The sequence below is a fragment of the Mya arenaria genome, chromosome 14 (assembly GCF_026914265.1).
Source record: "Mya arenaria isolate MELC-2E11 chromosome 14, ASM2691426v1".
Lineage (NCBI taxonomy): Eukaryota > Metazoa > Mollusca > Bivalvia > Myida > Myidae > Mya > Mya arenaria.
In genome coordinates this window covers 43,959,561-43,977,756 of record NC_069135.1, presented here as the reverse complement: position 1 = coordinate 43,977,756, position 18,196 = coordinate 43,959,561, and the positions used below count along the sequence as shown (strand labels likewise).

Genomic DNA, 18,196 nt, shown 5'->3' with positions numbered 1-18,196 from the left:
GGAGTGGTACAGTGATGACAATGTTAATGACGATGAAAAAAGAAGAAAGAAACTGTGTTGGCACATAAAGTTCATATCATATTAACACCTTACAACTATCGTGGCATAATTGTCTCACTTAACTTTCGTTTTAATGATTTCTATCAGAAAACAATATGAATTAAAAGCTTATGGTTTTGGCGCGATTCGAAATTACGACGCAATATTCAATATTGTTCCGCGCGCTGTAGCGCTGCCATATGAGCTATTCGGGAAAACACAAAGACACAGTGAAGGGCGTCATCCCCAGGGCCACAGGCAGAGTGTATATGGCATATTGTGGTGTAATACTGTGAACACCTTTTCAGAAGTCTACATGTTCAGTAGGCAATCCTATGATACCATTAAACATTCACGTAATGAGAGACATGATATTCCAGAATGCCAATATTTCTATTAACTTGCAATAATGGCAATAAAACGTTTCATATTACCTCAGACTAATGCAATTGCAGATAATGATGTTTTATACGTTCGAAAGGGACTCTCTGACAATAGTCAGATTATTGTGTGTTATAACTCGACTTTGTATCAGTGTTAGGTTGTCACCATAAGGTGATATTATTGTTAAAATATGGTAAAAGTACTCCATTTGCGAAAAAAATGTATGCGGTGCTGCTGAACAATGAATGCTTGTAAGGCCTACTTTTAAAGTATATACTAAAGAGGATATGGCAGTTCATATTTGAAATGTGTTCAAAAATCAATAGATAAACTTTGTCGGCTACATGATACTGTGAGAGACTACCTTTTAGTTCCTTAATATTAACGACATACAAGCTTAACATTTTCATATGGACCACCCTCATATTTAGTTTTCAGTGACATTTATAAAAAGTTATAGACAAACCTGAATACTGCCAAGAATAAAGAATGCTTCTTTAGAATGGGATAAATGCATGGCTCTGTCAACGATCTGTGGCTGAGGAGCTATGGTGACACTTTGATTGGCTGTTTTGTTGTCGTCTGGCGTCAAGGTGTAGCCGTCAATAAAGGGGCTGCAGTCTATGTTGAGAAGGAAGGGAGAGGCAATCATCGGACTCACAAAGGCACCAAGGCCGTAGAAGAAGTGCATGGCCTGAAAATGGCAGTATCAATTATTGAAATTAAATGAGAAGGCAGAGACGTTGATTTAATTAACAAATGTGAAACAATAGCAAGCTCAGTCGCTCAATGAAAATAATGAAACACGCCACTCGCTTAAGGGAAATAAACCAACACATCACTCGCTCAAGGGGAATTATAAAACAAACAACTCGCTCAAGGGGAATAATACAACACACCACTCGCTCAAGGACAATATTACAACACACCGCTTGCTTAAGGGGAATAAAACAAAACACCACTCGCTCAAGGGGAATAATAAAAATCACCACTCGCTCAAGGTGAAAAATGCATTACACCACTTGCTCAAGGGGAATAATAAAGCACACAACTCGCTCAAGGGAAATAAAACAACACACCACTCGCTCAATGGGAATAATACAACACACCACTCGCTCAAGGGGAATAATACCACACACCACTCGCTCAAGGGGAATAATACAACACACCACTCGCCAAGTGTGGTTTGTGTATGTCATTGATTTTGCAAGCTCATTCTTAAATAACAATATAATGTAACAATTCAATTAAATAATTCGTAAAGGTTTGGCCAGTTTAATGGCAAAATCGTCCGAAACTACCTGTAGGAATGGAGTTACATTCGTCCCAAATCTGAGGATCATGCGGAGGTTGGCGACACAGTCTACACACCCCATAAACCAGCCCATCACCATCAGGTTGATGAGAAGTTCAGCCAGCACCCGACACGCCGGGATTATAAACATTGTGATCGGGAGGCCCGTCATCCCGATACACAGCAGGATGTGCGCTGGGATAACCCTGGAATGAAATTAGGAGCGGTCTAAATTTTAAAATCATAACGATCAGAAATCAAAGTATATTTCTCTTAAATAAAACAAGAAACGATCTAATGAAAGAATTCTTTATCCCTCGAACAAGAAAAGGAATGATCTTAATTTCAAATACAAGCTTTGCTATTCGGAGGCATGTCTTAATTACAGATATATAACAGGGTAACTTTTTATGTGTGTCCGGTAATACAAGTGAACATCAATAGTAAACAGACCCGAATATGTTTTTCTTCACATAACATTTTAATTCTTTAGTTGTAAACATACTTAGACGAGAACGAATTCGTGGTATTACATATATGTTTAGTTCTAATATCAAGCGTCATTTATGTACTTTCAAGTAAGTTTTTTTGCGGAGTTGGAAAATGAAATCAATATCATACATCCGCGGCTGACAGTCTTGAATGCAATTTTGTAATGATGATCATTTTACTGTGCAGCATCACCTAATACATGATTTGAAATGTCACGAGGTTCGTGTACTCCAGGGGTCATTAATGACAGACCTTGGTATTTCAATTAAGCCAAAGGCTCAAGAGTCCGGTAAGTGTATGGTAAGGATTATATTGTACTCTCACCCTAACCTTACCCTAACCATGGATTTGCAGACTAACGGGCCTGAGTAGAATTTATCTTATAGACTCTCCATGGTTCAATACAGTTTATTTTACACACATTTGACCGTCTTCGTCCATTTCAGTCATTGCCAGATTGAGTAACAAAACAAGTTCGTAGACTCTTGACAACATGTAGGTACCCGCGTTCCTATTTATTAATTTCGGATGAGTAGACGGGCGAACAAACGGATTAGAATAAAGTAAGCATCTCGTCCCCGAGTACCCGAGTAGCCCAGTGAACCCTGGTCATATACATTTATCCATTATACTGGACAATGATTCGGACACAAACAAACGAATGCTGCTGGCTGTGAAAAATGCATTTTAATATCAGAATTATTATGTTGGTAAAAACAAATTCGCTTGTGACAAATACGTAGTTTACATACAAAAACTACTGTAATCGAAACGTGTTCTCTACTTATGCTGAGAATATAAGTATCTTCCATGGCCGAGAGTGTAAGATAGGTTCATTCCGACCCGAGCGTAGGGTGTTTTGCGGAAACGAGGTTTACCGAGTTTCCGCAAAACACCCTGCGCGAGGGTCGCGAGGAACCTTTTTTACACGAGCGGCTATGGTAGATGCTTTTTCTCCCACTTCAGTTAAAAAAAAATAAGTAAAAATGTATTTTTTTTGCCGGAACTCTGTTGTGCTTAGTGAAAATAATTGCGTACGGATATGCAATAATTCGTGGTTGTCATGGATATTCGCGCAGTGATTCAGAGTATGTAAATGGTCTGATCGGTCTTTAAATAGTTCCAGGAAGAGTGAAGCATTATTTCTTGAAAGGTGCATGAAAACTGTTTTCTGGTGACATTTGAAGCGAGAAATAATTAACTCGCGTTCTAAATATTGCCACCAGACAAGGTTTCCATGATGCTACAGACGACTGTCTTCAACAAGGGAGGTAATTACAATGTGGTGACCATTAAAAAAAGTTCCATACGGGCATTTTATCTTCGCCCGTGGGCAAGATAAGAATTTCTAGCATGGATAAATTAATGGATCTACTTATCTGAGGTGGGAGAAAATTGCGTTAATTTTGGTGACATATACGGTTTGTGAAAATCAAGGCTCCAAATATTTTTTATCCAAGCAAATATGAAAATCGGCATTATGTAACACATTGGAACGAGCAACATAAACTACACCGTTATGGCGTTTATGCAAAAACATGTTAACAATCATCCAAATCGTGACCAAAGACGCGATAACACCTTTGTCCTAATCACATTAATCCAGAAAAATAAAGTTAGCGCGTCCAAGCTTGGCTATGTCAATTCATTTATCTGTCCAGAGAAATTCTAAAACCAGCAAATACAAGATTTCGTCGCTCACGGCGAATGTTTACTTGATTACATTAATGTTACACAAGAATACATATGTGCAAATACGGCACTCGTGGAGCAGAAATGTGTGATATAACCGATATATTCAGCAAATATGACCATTATAAAAACATACCAACTCACTCTGAAAGTGAATAACAGAAATACATGTATGGAGGGTTTGTCTTGATTTAAGCCGCAAAACATTATAAGAATAACTTAAAGCAGGAAACATTTCTCGGTTGGCGTTGGTTTTGTTTCATATCACTCGCGTGGCCGTTTTGTCTCGACTTTGACATTAAGCTCTGCTATTGGCCCTGGTTCTTTAACATCATTCGATTAAAGTATCTTTATTGGTCATGTAGTATCGTTAGATTATGTAGTCTACATTGGTCCTGTAGTATCGTAAGATTATAGAGTCTACTTTGGTCCTGTAGTATCGTTAGATTATAGAGTCTACATTAGTCATGTAGTATCGTTAGATTATAGAGTCTACAATGGTCACGTGCTATCGTAAGAATATAGCGCCTACATTGGTCCTGTAGTATCGTTTGATTATAGAGTCTGCATTGGTCATGTAGTATCGTTAGATTATAGAGTCTATATTGGTCCTGTAGTATCGTAAGATTATAGAGTCTAAATTGGTCCTATAGTATAGTTAGATTATAGAGTCTACATTGGTCATGTAGAATCGTACGATTATAGAGTCTACATTGGTCATGTAGTATCGTAAGATTATAGAATCTACATAGGTCCTGTAGTATCGTTAGAGTATAGAGTTTAAATTGGTCCTGTAGTATCGTTAGATAATACAGTCTACATTGGTCATGTAGAATCGTAAGATTATAGAGTCTACATTGGTCCTGTAGTATCGTAAGATTATGGAGTCTACATTGGTTCTGTAGTATCGTACAATTATGGAGTCTACAAAGGTCCTGTAGTATCATTAGAGTATAGAATCTAGATTGGTCCTGTAGTATTGTAAGATTATAGAGTCTACCATGGTCCTGTAGTATCGTTAGAGTATAGAGTCAATATTTGTCCTGTAGGATCGTTAGATTATAGAGTCTACATTGGTCCAGAAGTATCGTTAGATTATAGAGTCTACATTGGTCCAGTAGTATCGTTAGATTATAGAGTCTACATTTGTCCTGTAGTATCGATAGATTATAGAGTCTACATTGGTCCTGTATTATCGTTAGATTACATAGTCAACATTGGTCCTGTAGTATCGTTAGATTATAGAGTCTACATTGGTCCTGTAGTATCGTTAGATTACAGAGTCAACATTGGTACTGTAGTATCGTTAGATTATAGAGTCTATATTGGTCCTGTAGTATCGTTAGATTACAGAATCAACATTGGTCTTATAGTATCGTTAGATCATAGAGTCTATATTGGTCCAGTAGTATCGTTGGATTATGGAGTGTTTATTGGTCTTGTAGTATCGTTAGATTATAAAGTCTACATTTGTCCTGTAGGGTCGTTAGATTATAGAGTTTACATTTGTCCTGTAGGGTCGTTAGATTATAGAGTTTACATTGGTCCTGCAGTATCGTTAGAGTATGAGGTCTACATTGGTCCTGTAGGATCGTTCGATTATAGCGTCTATATTGGTCCTGTAGTATCGTTAGATTATAGAGTCTATATTGGTCCTGTAGGATCGTTAGATTATAGATTCTACATTGGTCCTGTAGGATCGTTAGATTATAGCGCCTACATTGGTCCTGTAGTATCGTTAGATTATAGAGTCTACATCGGTCTTGTAGTATCGTTAGATTACAGAGTCTATATTGGTCCTGTAGTATCATTAGATTACAGAGTCAATATTGGTCCTGTAGGATCGTTATATTATAGAGTCTACATTGGTCCTGTTGGATCGTTAGAATATATAGTCTACATTGGTCCTGTAGTATCGTTAGATCATAGACTCTACATCGGTCCTGTAGTGTCGTTATATTATAGAGTGTTTATTGGTCTTGTAGTACCGTTAGATTATAAAGTATACACTGGTCCTGTAGGAGCGTTAAATTATAGAGTCTAAATTGGTCCTGTAGTATCGATAGAGTATAAGGTCTACATTGGTCCTGTAGAATCGTTAGTTATAGAGTCTTCATTGGTCCTGTAGGATCGTTAGATTTTAGAGTCTACATTGGTCCTGCAGTATCGTTAGAGTATATATTATATATTGGTATTTTAGGATCGTTATATATTAGAGTCTGAATTAGAGTATAGAGTCTATATTGGTCCTGTAGTATCGTTAGATTACAGAGTCTACATTGGTCCTGTAGGATCGTTAGAATATAGAGTCTATATTGGTCCTGTAGGATCGTTAGAGTATAGAGTCTATATTGGTCCTGTAGTATCATTAGATTACAGAGTCAATATTGGTCCTGTAGTATCGTTAGATTATAGAGTCTACATTGGTCATGTAGTCTCGTTAGATTATAGAGTCTTCATTGGTTACGTAGTATCGTAAGAATATAGCGCCTACATTGAACCAGTAGTACCGTTTGATTATAGAGTCTACATTGGTCATGTAGTATCGTTAGATTATAGAGTCTATATTGATCCTGTAGTATCGTTAGTTTATAGAGTCTATATTGATCCTGTAGTATCGTTAGATTATGGAGTCTACATTGGTCATGTAGAGTCGTTAGATTATGGAGTCTACATTGGTCCTGTAGTATCGTAAGATTATGGAGTCTACATTGGTCCTGTAGTATCGTAAGATTATGGTGTCTACATAGGTCCTGTAGTATCGTTAGAGTATAGAGTCTAGATTGGTCCAGTAGTATCGTTAGATTATAGAGTCTACATTGGTCCTGCAGTATCGTTAGAGTATAGAGTCTACATTGGTCCTGTAGTATCGTTAGAGTATAGAGTTTACATTGGTCCTGTAGTATCGTTAGAGTATAGAGTCTATATTGGTCCTGTAGTATCGTAAGATTATAGAGTCTACATTGGTCCTGTAGTATCGTTAGAGTATAGAGTCTACATTTGTCCTGTAGTATCGTTAGAGTATAAATTTTATATTTGTCCTGTAGGATCGTTAGATTACAGAGTCTATATAGGTCCTGTAGGATCGTTAGATTACAGAGTCTCTATTGGTCCTGTAGTTTCGATAGATTATAGAGTCTACATTGATCCTGTAGTATCGTTAGATTATAGAGTCAGCATTGGTCTTGTAGTATCGTTAGATTATTGAGTCTAGATTGATCCTGTATTATTGTAAGATTATAGAGTCTATATTGGTCCTGCGGTATCGTTAGAGTATAGAGTCTATTTTTGTCCTGTAGGATCGTTATATTATAGAGTCTACATTGGTCCAGTACAATCGTTAGATTATAGAGTTTACATTGGTCCAGTAGTATCGTTATATTATAGAGTCTACATTTGTCCTGTAGTATCGATAGATTATAGAGTCTACATTGGTCCTGTAGTATCGTTAGATTATTGAGTCTATATTTGTCCTGTAGTATCGTTAGATTACATAGTCTCTATTGGTCCTGTAGTATCGTTATATTATAGAGTCAACATTGGTCCTGTAGGATCGTTAGAGTATAGAGTCTACATTAGTGTATAGAATCTATATTGGTCCTGTAGTATCGTTAGATTACAGAGTCTACATTGGTCCTGTAGGATCGTTAGAATATAGAGTCTACATTAGAGTATAGAGTCAATATTGGTCCTGTAGGATCGTTATAGTATAGAGTCTATATTGGTCCTGTAGGATCGTTGTAGTATAGAGTCAATATTGGTCCTGTAGGATCGTTATAGTATAGAGTCTATATTGGTCCTGTAGGATCGTTATAGTATAGAGTCTATATTGGTCCTGTAGGATCGTTATAGTATAGAGTCTACATTGGTCCTGTAGGATCGTTATATTATAGAGTCAACATTGGTCCTGTAGTATCGTTAGAGTATAGAGTCTACATTGGTCCTGTAGGATCGTTATAGTATAGAGTCTACATTGGTCCTGTAGGATCGTTATATTATAGAGTCAACATTGGTCCTGTAGTATCGTTAGAGTATAGAGTCTACATTGGTCCTGTAGGATCGTTATAGTATAGAGTCTCTATTGGTCCTGTAGTATCGTTAGAGTATAGAGTCTACATTGGTCCTGTAGTATCGTTAGAGTATAGAGTCTACATTGGTCCTGTAGAATCGTTAGATTACAGAGTCAACATTGGTCCTGTAGGATCGTTAGATTATAGAGTCTACATTGGTCCTGCGGTATCGTTAGAGTATATATTATATATTGGTCTTTTAGGATCGTTATATTATAGAGTCTACATTGGTCCTGTAGTATCATAAGATTATAGAGTCTACATTGGTCCTGTAGGATCGTTAGATTTTAGAGTCTATATTGGTCCTGTAGTATCGTTAGAGTATATATTATATATTGGTCCTTTAGGATCGTTATATTATAGAGTCTACATTAGTGTATAGAATCTATATTGGTCCTGTAGTATCGTTAGATTACAGAGTCTACATTGGTCCTGTAGGATCGTTAGAATATAGAGTCTACATTAGAGTATAGAGTCTATATTGGTCCTGTAGGATCGTTATAGTATAGAGTCTATATTAGTGTATAGAATCTATATTGGTCCTGTAGTATCGTTAGATTATAGAGTCTACATTGGTCCTGTAGGATCGTTAGAATATAGAGTCTACATTGGTCCTGTAGGATCGTTAGAATATAGAGTCTACATTGGTCCTGTAGTATCGTTAGAGTATAGAGTCTATATTGGTCCTGTAGTATCGTTATATTACAGATTCTATATTGGTCCTGTAGGATCGTTAGATTATAGAGTCTATATTGGTACTGTAGGATCGTTAGAGTATAGAGTCTATATTGATCCTGTAGTTTCGTTATATTACAGATTCTAGATTGGTCCTGTAGGATCGTTAGATTATAGAGTCTATATTGGTACTGTAGGATCGTTAGAGTATAGAGTCTATATTGGTCCTGTAGGATCGTTAGAGTATAGGGTCTACATTAGAGTATAGAGTCTATATTGATCCTGTAGTATCGTTATATTACAGATTCTATATTGGTCCTGTAGGATCGTTAGATTATAGAGTCTATATTGGTACTGTAGGATCGTTAGAGTATAGAGTCTATATTGGTCCTGTAGGATCATTCGATTAAAGCGTCTACATTGGTCCTGTGGTACCGTTAGATTATAGAGATAACATTGTTTACAAAGCGTGTCTGATCATCACCCATCTAAATAAGAGTTGTGTTCTTGACAGGTTATCAGAAAGTCTCGCCTTAATACAGTCATCGAACCTTTGTATGGTGCCAGAAAAAACAATAACGCGAAATGTAATTACCGATGGGTATAAGGGGGCTCCTAAAAGATAACAAATTACCCAGATGTGATCCAAAACAGACTCTTTCTGTTTGCAAACACTCTTGCATGATTCAAATAATAATGCAACGTATTGGCATTTTTATGCCATATAAGTGGAAATACCGTCCTCATGTGATTTCAATTTCTGATAAATATGAGTCTTGAATGGATAAAAACACATGATAAGAAGATTTCGCAGCCAACATCCGATTAAAAAAGATCGCACAAATCAAGCTGCCAATACATATGGCTCTGGTAATACACAACTCTAGTTGAAACCATCTTCAAGTATGCAGTTGGCTCGAGTTCAATGGTATATTTAAATGTCGTAACTGGTGTTTTCAGCTGCAGCAAAAAATGTCACATGATCATATATTAACGGCGATCAATGTACGTGTTTTTCCTTCTTAATTAATATACGTCATGTAAGCATACGTATTAGCATTATACTATTATGTCAATGTCTACTTTGTTTAATATTCGTCATTTAAATAATATGGTTTTGTAGTTAAATGACGTAGAAGGACATGCGTATTAGAAACATCACATAGGCGAGTGTTGTCGTGAGATAGTTCATCTCTTAACATATAATAACATTACTTTTGAGTGATAAACCTTTAACTAATTGCTAAACAATGCATTTATGGAAACTATTAATTACTGATAACAAGATTGTAACTGCGTATTTAATAGCTAAAAACGCACAAATATCAAATTACTGGTGGGTCCTAAAAGGTTAAAAATGATCTACTGTCGTCTCATAAGGTACCTTTCTTTCAAATTAAACACGGTATCCTTCATAACTGTCATTGTTTTCGATATTTATTCACCTTTTTTTTGGTAATGCACCAGTCAATTGTAACCATAACAAAACAAAACAATTGTATTAATTGTAATACTGGTTATTTGTGAGTAGGAGTGCATCTTTCAGGGGTGCCCGTATAGTATATCACTCATTATAAAAAAATAGGGAATATAGAAATGTCGTGAATCTTCATTATTGGAAAGAAGTTTTAATCTGAATGGCGGCATAAATAATCCCCTATGTCTGCATAGTCGTACAGCCTGTATTCAAGACACGGACCATAAAGCTGGTAATCGCCTAATCTGCCATGGTTCCATTGATAAACCCCTATTACAGACTGATTAATATGCGCGGCGGAAATTAACGTCTTTCACAGGACGGAGTAACGGAAGCAAACCCGGGCTGCTTCCCACTACGGATGTTGCTGGTAGATTAAACAGGCTGCAGGACGACAGGACTCATATGACAAGAAAAACCGTCACTCACTGTAAGATACACTGTAAGATGCACCAGACACTCGACTATGCGGCAATGTAACCAAAATTCCAATGCTGACTTGGGCAAGCGGTAATTTAAGCTATTAATTAAAGGTAATGCATGTTTAACAATGTTGTTCGATAACACCACGTGGAAACGTTATTGTCTTAGGCAAATGGCAATTAAATGTCATATTATACGCCCCCCCCCCCCACACACACACACAAACGCCAACCACACACAACCCCGTTCCCCCTGCGTTAGAAGGGGTCCTCCAATATATACCTGAAGTTACAAATCATTTTAATCAATTTCGGGAGTCTGAGTACAAATTATTATTTTTAGTCTCTCCGTACCGCACGCATCCTTTTGTCCCCCAAGCACTCCTTATATGGCGTCTGAATACCGCCGTACCACTTATTTTGGTATCACTTTCAACACTCTTTACCGAACACCCTTTGCATCGGTTATACATCTTAGAGCCATTTTACGCAGTCACAAACTTAACAGACACGTTGTCATACTTTTTTGAACTATTATGGAACAGTCTTCTAAAATTGATCGCAAAAACATTTCTGTTTTGTTGCCGCAGACAGGTTTGACATATAATACCGAAGACTAATCAGATTATATAAGCATTTTTCCCATCACACAACGTCTTCCTCGATGTATTATTAAATTACCGCCCGTCTTTGGAAGTAAATGCATCGGTTAATTTGTTTGGTGAACAATGCCAGAAGCATAGTGGGGAAATGTTAAATGTGAACTTGTTACTCAGTTTTGGATATAGTTTGATGACATGTATATAAAACACAGAAATATAGATATTTACGGACATTACTCATCATGTATTCACTTCCTTACTAAAGCAATGTCTGGTAGACGAAACTCTTACATACTCCTTGTCTGGTAGACGAAACTCTAACATACTCCTTGTCTGGTAGACGAAACTCTAACATACTCCTTGTCTGGTAGACGAAACTCTAACATACTCCTTGTCTGGTAGACGAAACTCTAACATACTCCTTGTCTGGTAGACGAAGCTCTAACATACTCCTTGTCTGGTAGACGAAGCTCTAACATACTCCTTGTCTGGTAGACGAAACTCTAACATACTCCTTGTCTGGTAGACGAAGCTCTAACATACTCCTTGTCTGGTAGACGAAACTCTAACATACTCCTTGTCTGGTAGACGAAACTCTAACATACTCCTTGTCTGGTAGACGAAACTCTAACATACTCCTTGTCTGGTAGACGAAGCTCTAACATACTCCTTGTCTGGTAGACGAAACTCTAACATACTCCTTGTCTGGTAGACGAAACTCTTACATACTCCTTGTCTGGTAGACGAAGCTCTAACATACTCCTTGTCTGGCAGACGAAACTCTAACATACTCCTTGTCTGGCAGACGAAACTCTTACATACTCCTTGTCTGGTAGACGAAGCTCTAACATACTCCTTGTCTGGTAGACGAAACTCTAACATACTCCTTGTCTGGTAGACGAAACTCTAACATACTCCTTGTCTGGTAGACGAAGCTCTAACATACTCCTTGTCTGGTAGACGAAACTCTAACATACTCCTTGTCTGGTAGACGAAACTCTAACATACTCCTTGTCTGGTAGACGAAACTCTAACATACTCCTTGTCTGGTAGACGAAGCTCTAACATACTCCTTGTCTGGTAGACGAAGCTCTAACATACTCCTTGTCTGGTAGACGAAACTCTAACATACTCCTTGTCTGGTAGACGAAACTCTAACATACTCCTTGTCTGGTAGACGAAACTCTAACATACTCCTTGTCTGGTAGACGAAGCTCTAACATACTCCTTGTCTGGTAGACGAAGCTCTAACATACTCCTTGTCTGGTAGACGAAGCTCTAACATACTCCTTGTCTGGTAGACGAAACTCTAACATACTCCTTGTCTGGTAGACGAAACTCTAACATACTCCTTGTCTGGTAGACGAAACTCTAACATACTCCTTGTCTGGTAGACGAAACTCTAACATACTCCTTGTCTGGTAGACGAAGCTCTAACATACTCCTTGTCTGGTAGACGAAACTCTAACATACTCCTTGTCTGGTAGACGAAACTCTAACATACTCCTTGTCTGGTAGACGAAGTTCACTGTAAATTATGTTATACCACCAAGAGTGATTCTCCAACGAAATTAAGTCTCATGTGGGCGAGTTTAACAATAATATACTTGAAACTCAAATAAGACATTATTTTATCAACGAATCCTTCATAACAAATAACACAGCATTAATGTCATAGCACGGAGAAGAGAACATGTAAAGTCGCAGTACATCACTGTTGGTAGTGTTCACATGTCACAGGTTCCAACCACATACAGTTGGCGGAGGGGGGGGGGGGGGGTATTCCAAAGTGCTTTATGTTGATATGAGATTGCAAGAAACAAGATTAAAAATAAATATTTCAAAAACTACAATCGTGAACGGGATTCAAACCATTTACATGCAAACCGTCTAAAAACAAGGGTATTTGGAGACCTCAACATCACGCTAACGATGTGAACATTTGCAATCCCGTTGCTTTCATTAATTAAATGTGTGTTTTTTTGAAACATGGAATGTGCCCGTTCGAGATAAGATACCGTTGAGAATAATACCTACATCTACATAGTCGCGGATCAGTTTAAATCTAATAGTCCTTTGACGGCAATTACTTCCCATTACAAGTTGGATTCTCATAAAACATTGACACAAAATTGCCATTTCCCGCGCAAAACATTTGACTCGCTCGTCCCCTCTGTGTACTGAATCGAGACGATGCGAGACCGAAGTGCTACCTCAACTAGAGGTTTGCCACGGAAGGTTGATTTGCGTATTGATTTTATCGGTTAACTATTTAACCGTTTCTGAACCAATTATGGTTTTCACTCACTGGTGTCCTTCTTTCTCTTAAGTCATCTCTATGTTAACCAATTTTGATCGATAACTCTCCGTTCGCTCTTTTGTTAGCCTTTCTTCACACTATCAGTTTTGAGGCATGTTTTGAAAACGAAAGCTGAAAAAAACAGTACTCGTACACCAAACCACATATTAACAGTGTGTGTATACCAAATGATAAATTGCGTCATAAATGCTACGTCGGAAGGCAATATTTTGCTACGAATGAAGACTCTAAACAAAGATAACTTCACTATTTTAAATGAAAATTAGCGCAGTCTACGCCGCTTACGGAGCCCCGCCTTCGGTCTTTTACCAGAGTTCGATTGAGAGTTTAGTTTCTCAAAACACTTCGACAAACCTTTTCACTATACGGCTGTCTGACGGAGCACTGTCAAAACATTATTTTGCAAACAGGTTTGTCGAAGTGTTTGATGAAACTAATCACCTAATCAAACATCAGTAATAAAACGAAGGCGGTGTTCTTTAAGCGGCATAGTCTGCCCTTTGTTTTATTTAAAATGGTGTAGTAAAAGAAAAGTTATTTTTGATTGTTAAGTTTTCATTTTAAGCAAAATATTGCCTTCCGACGTAGTATATATAATTTATCACGTGGTATATACACACACTGATTAAACCATGGTAGATTGTAGCTATAACTAACACAATGCGTGTGTGACACGATTTGATTTTGACCATTTTGATTGTTGAAATAACAAAAGCTTAGTGTGAACTAGAATACAATTTATTTTCAGTTATTTACGGCTTAAATCAAAACTAAACTACCGTAATAAAAGTCTTTTATTCAATCAGGTTATTGAGTTCAGGTTGAAGATAAAGTAAGAATACATCTTTTCATATCAGGTAAAATAGTTTAGATTGACGAGTTGAGATTGATCGGGGGTGGGGGGGGGTGTATATCATTCAAATCATATCAGTTGTACCATATATGAACATACAGCATATGCATAGTAGTTTAATATCCATACAGCTACTTAAGTCATCAGTTGGTTTTAGCAGACACAATAATAAAGTACAACCTATTACCTTTCTGCTCGTGCGGAGGGAAAAGAGAACAAGCCTTGTAACTCAGCACTAATAGCATCGCATTAATTTACATGAAGGAAGTGATTAGATTGTCATTATATATTTGAGGACAACGCCATGCACCATATTACACGAATCCCAGAGGATTGATGAATCAATTTTCCACAATTACATTATAAAACTTCGCACCGCTTTTTCCTATAGTTATTTGTTTTCATTGAGCGCTGTAAAATAAAGCTAGGCTCAGGGGAGAAAGTGCTTCAAAGGAGAACCAAACGGTACAACACCGCTCTTCGAAGAGACTCCATACTTAAAGTGACACTCTTATTCAAAATCAATACATACACATGTATAACAAACATAAATTTTGACTGATAAACCTTTAAATACTTACTAAATAATACATTTATGGAAAATATCAATTACTGATAACAAGATTGTAACCGAGTATTTAATAGCTGAAAACGCACAAATTTTAATTAATTGGTGAATTCTAAGATTTACTGTAGTTTTCTTTAGTCTCATAAGGTAGCAATACCGTGTTTTATGCTCATTTCTTTCAAATTAAACTCGGTATCCTCCATTAGAACCATTGTTTTCGACATTAATTTATCCTTTTGGAATATTGAAACAATATTATTAAGTGTGGTCAATCTTATTTGGGAGTAAGAGTGCATCTTTAAGTGTGTGCAGTATTCATACAGATTAGAGCAATACAGCAAAATTAACAATGGTTATATGTTCTTGGAATTTGATCGTTACCGGCACTTATGGTAGACCATCACATGACTTTAATTCACCTTTTTGTTCTTGAAACAGACGAAGACAACATATTTCGACAACATGCAGACAGGTATTTTGACAAAGTTTCATATCACTTGAAAAAAAACAACAAAACTTTATGACATGGAATCAAGACTTCTTATAATTTGACATAGTGACCTAGTTTTTGAACATAAGTGACCCATATTCACAAATGTTTAAGACAACGTGTTTACAATTATTCTGACAAATGTCCACCACAATAAGATAAAGAGTATCGATTTTTGACATGGAATAAAAACTTTCTAAGATTTGGCCCAGTGACCTAGTTTTTGACCTGAGGTAACCTATATTCACAAATATTCAAGACAACATGTAGACAACGTAATCCAACAAAGTTTCTTTACAATTAAATAGAAAACTATTGACTTAATGTCATGGAATAAAAACTTCTTATAATTTGACACAGTGACCTAGTTTTAACCTGATGTGACCCACGTTTACAGATGTTCAAGAGAACATGTAGACAAGTATTCTCGCAATTGGATTAAAACTACTGGCTTTATGACAGGTAATAAAAACTTTTAACGAACACTTGTTAACGCCTGCACGCCCGGTTTTCGCCATTCTATAACCTGTAATTTTTCGATGAAAAATCGGGCTAAAAACGGGAGATGCAATCGGTCCCATTATATGACCACGTATGTTGGTTAAGAAAGGGTTTATATGAGAATATGATCGAAAGTAGACTAACATATTATGAAGAGCTTGAAGGTATCTTGATATTGTGGTGATTACCTTCTATTCGGCTTAAACGACTCCGTGAATGCTATTCATTACCGTGGCTTTAGCGTTTTGTTAGGTTGCATTGGACATTGAAGTCGTGTTGCAATTTTTGATGTGAAGTGGGAGCCTTACACATTTATATGTTGGTTATATTCCATTAGTTTAGTTCACAATCAGAGATTGTGGCTTGTTGTGGCTTATCCAAGTGTGTAAAATCGTGTGCTAACAGATGTCATGTTCATAAAACATTACATGGGTTATAATAGTTTTATATCAGGAGATTACCAGAGATTGCAAATATGCTTTGAGGTGAAGTTCCTGTATTTCCGGTAATCTTAATGTGACTGACACGTCTTTACTATTCGTCATCATCGGCCATCTTCATAACTTTATCGTATATGAAAAAGTGACTATTACAACTCAAAGTCAGAGTTTGTAAGAAGATAACATAAACGACTAGAATATAGTGTTTATCAGTATGAAATATTCACAGCAGATTTTGTTACCAACAATTCGTTCCCAATCAAATGCCATTAAAAGCAGGGGGCAATCCCACTACAACGATCAACAATGGCATAGAAAGCGTGTTGAAATAAGGTAGGAGTTGACGTCATAACGAACTATGTTTTGATTAAAAACCGCAGCATGCTACCCATAGCTCTGATGATACAAACACGTACCGTTGTGTTAAATTTAATCAAGTACGACTATCTATTCATTTCTAATTTGTATCTTTACCGCTTTTCATCAGACAAGTTCTCACTCTGGTCTCAAAGGACCCAATGTTTTCGATTTCCAATTTAACAGCCAACTCTCACAGAAGCGGCTTAGCGCCATGAGTCGAACCAATGGCGGGCAGTTACAGCGAACTTGGCTTCTGAATATATTAAACAAGCAGTATCTTTAAAGAACAGATACTCGACCTCGGTAAACCAGCGGGATGACAAGTGTCCCAATGGTTTGAATGTTCGACATGTAATAGAGATTGTTTTTGGTGTGCAGTTTTTTGAAAGGAATACCATTAACATGCACAGTATAACAGAGTATTGCAATGTTTGACAAAATACCTCTTTTTTCAATACAGAAATGTTTTCATCCTAAAACAGGTAACTTATTAATAAAAACACTAATATTTAACAAACTAATAGTACTTATTAATGAAACATAAAATAACTCTTCGTCTTCATACTACTTTCATTTCACTAGTAATATCTCCCTTTTTATCTATATAAAGTTATTGTTCAGGTATTGGTATCCCGCTATTTTTATATAGTCAGCAAAATTGTCAGCCCTTGTGATCTTAAGATTGATATTGTTGCGCTGTGATCTTAAGATTAGTATTGTTGCGCCGTGGTCGTAAGATTGATATTGTTGCGCTGTGATCGTAAGATTGGTATTGTTGCGCTGTGATCGTAAGATTGGTGTTGTTGCGCCGTGATCGTAAGATTGGTGTTGTTGGGCTTTGGTCGTAATATTGATATTGTTGCGCCGTGATCGTAAGATTGGTGTTGTTGCGCTTTGGTCTTAATATTGATATTGTTGCGCCGTGATCGTAAGATTAATGTCGTTGCACTTTGGTCGTAATATTGATATTGCCGCACTATTATTCACTGCGATCGCATGGTTTATATTGTTGCACTTTGGTCGTAAGTTGATTTTGTTGCACTTTGGTTGTAATATTCATATTGTTGCGCTTTGGTCGTAAGGTTGATCGTGCGCTTTGGTCGTTAGGTTGATATTGTTACACTTTGGTTTTAATATTAATATTGTTTGACTTTTTTACGCTTTGATGTAATGTTCGACATTGTTGCATTTTGGTCGTAAGGTTTACATTGTTGTATTTTTGTCGTAAGGTTAACATTGTTGTACTTTGGTCGTAAGGTTTGCATTGTTGTATTTTTGTCGTAAGGTTAACATTGTTGTACTTTGGTCGTAAGGTTTGCATTGTTGTATTTTTGTCGTAAGGTTTACATTGTTGTACTTTAGTCGTAAGGTTTACATTGTTGTACTTTGGTCGTAAGGTTTACATTGTTGTACTTTGGTCGTAAGGTTTGCATTGTTGTACTTTAGTCGTAAGGATTGCATTGCTGTATTTTTGTCGTAAGGTTTACATTGTTGTACTTTGCTCGTAAGGTTTGCAT

The 18,196-nt window shown here is 36.9% G+C and overlaps 1 protein-coding gene across 2 annotated transcripts in view; it reads right to left on the bottom strand.

Annotated features, from left to right (window-relative positions):
- Positions 1-18,196, bottom strand: part of LOC128217814 (major facilitator superfamily domain-containing protein 4A-like) — a 70,121-nt gene that overhangs the window by 15,766 nt on the left and 36,159 nt on the right. For both annotated transcript variants that reach the window (XM_052925211.1, XM_052925212.1), the window contains exons 3-4: positions 1,725-1,923; positions 890-1,117 (exon numbers count right to left, since the gene is read on the bottom strand). In XM_052925211.1, coding sequence (XP_052781171.1) covers positions 890-1,117; positions 1,725-1,923 — 427 coding nt within the window. The remainder of the gene's footprint in view (positions 1-889; positions 1,118-1,724; positions 1,924-18,196) is intronic.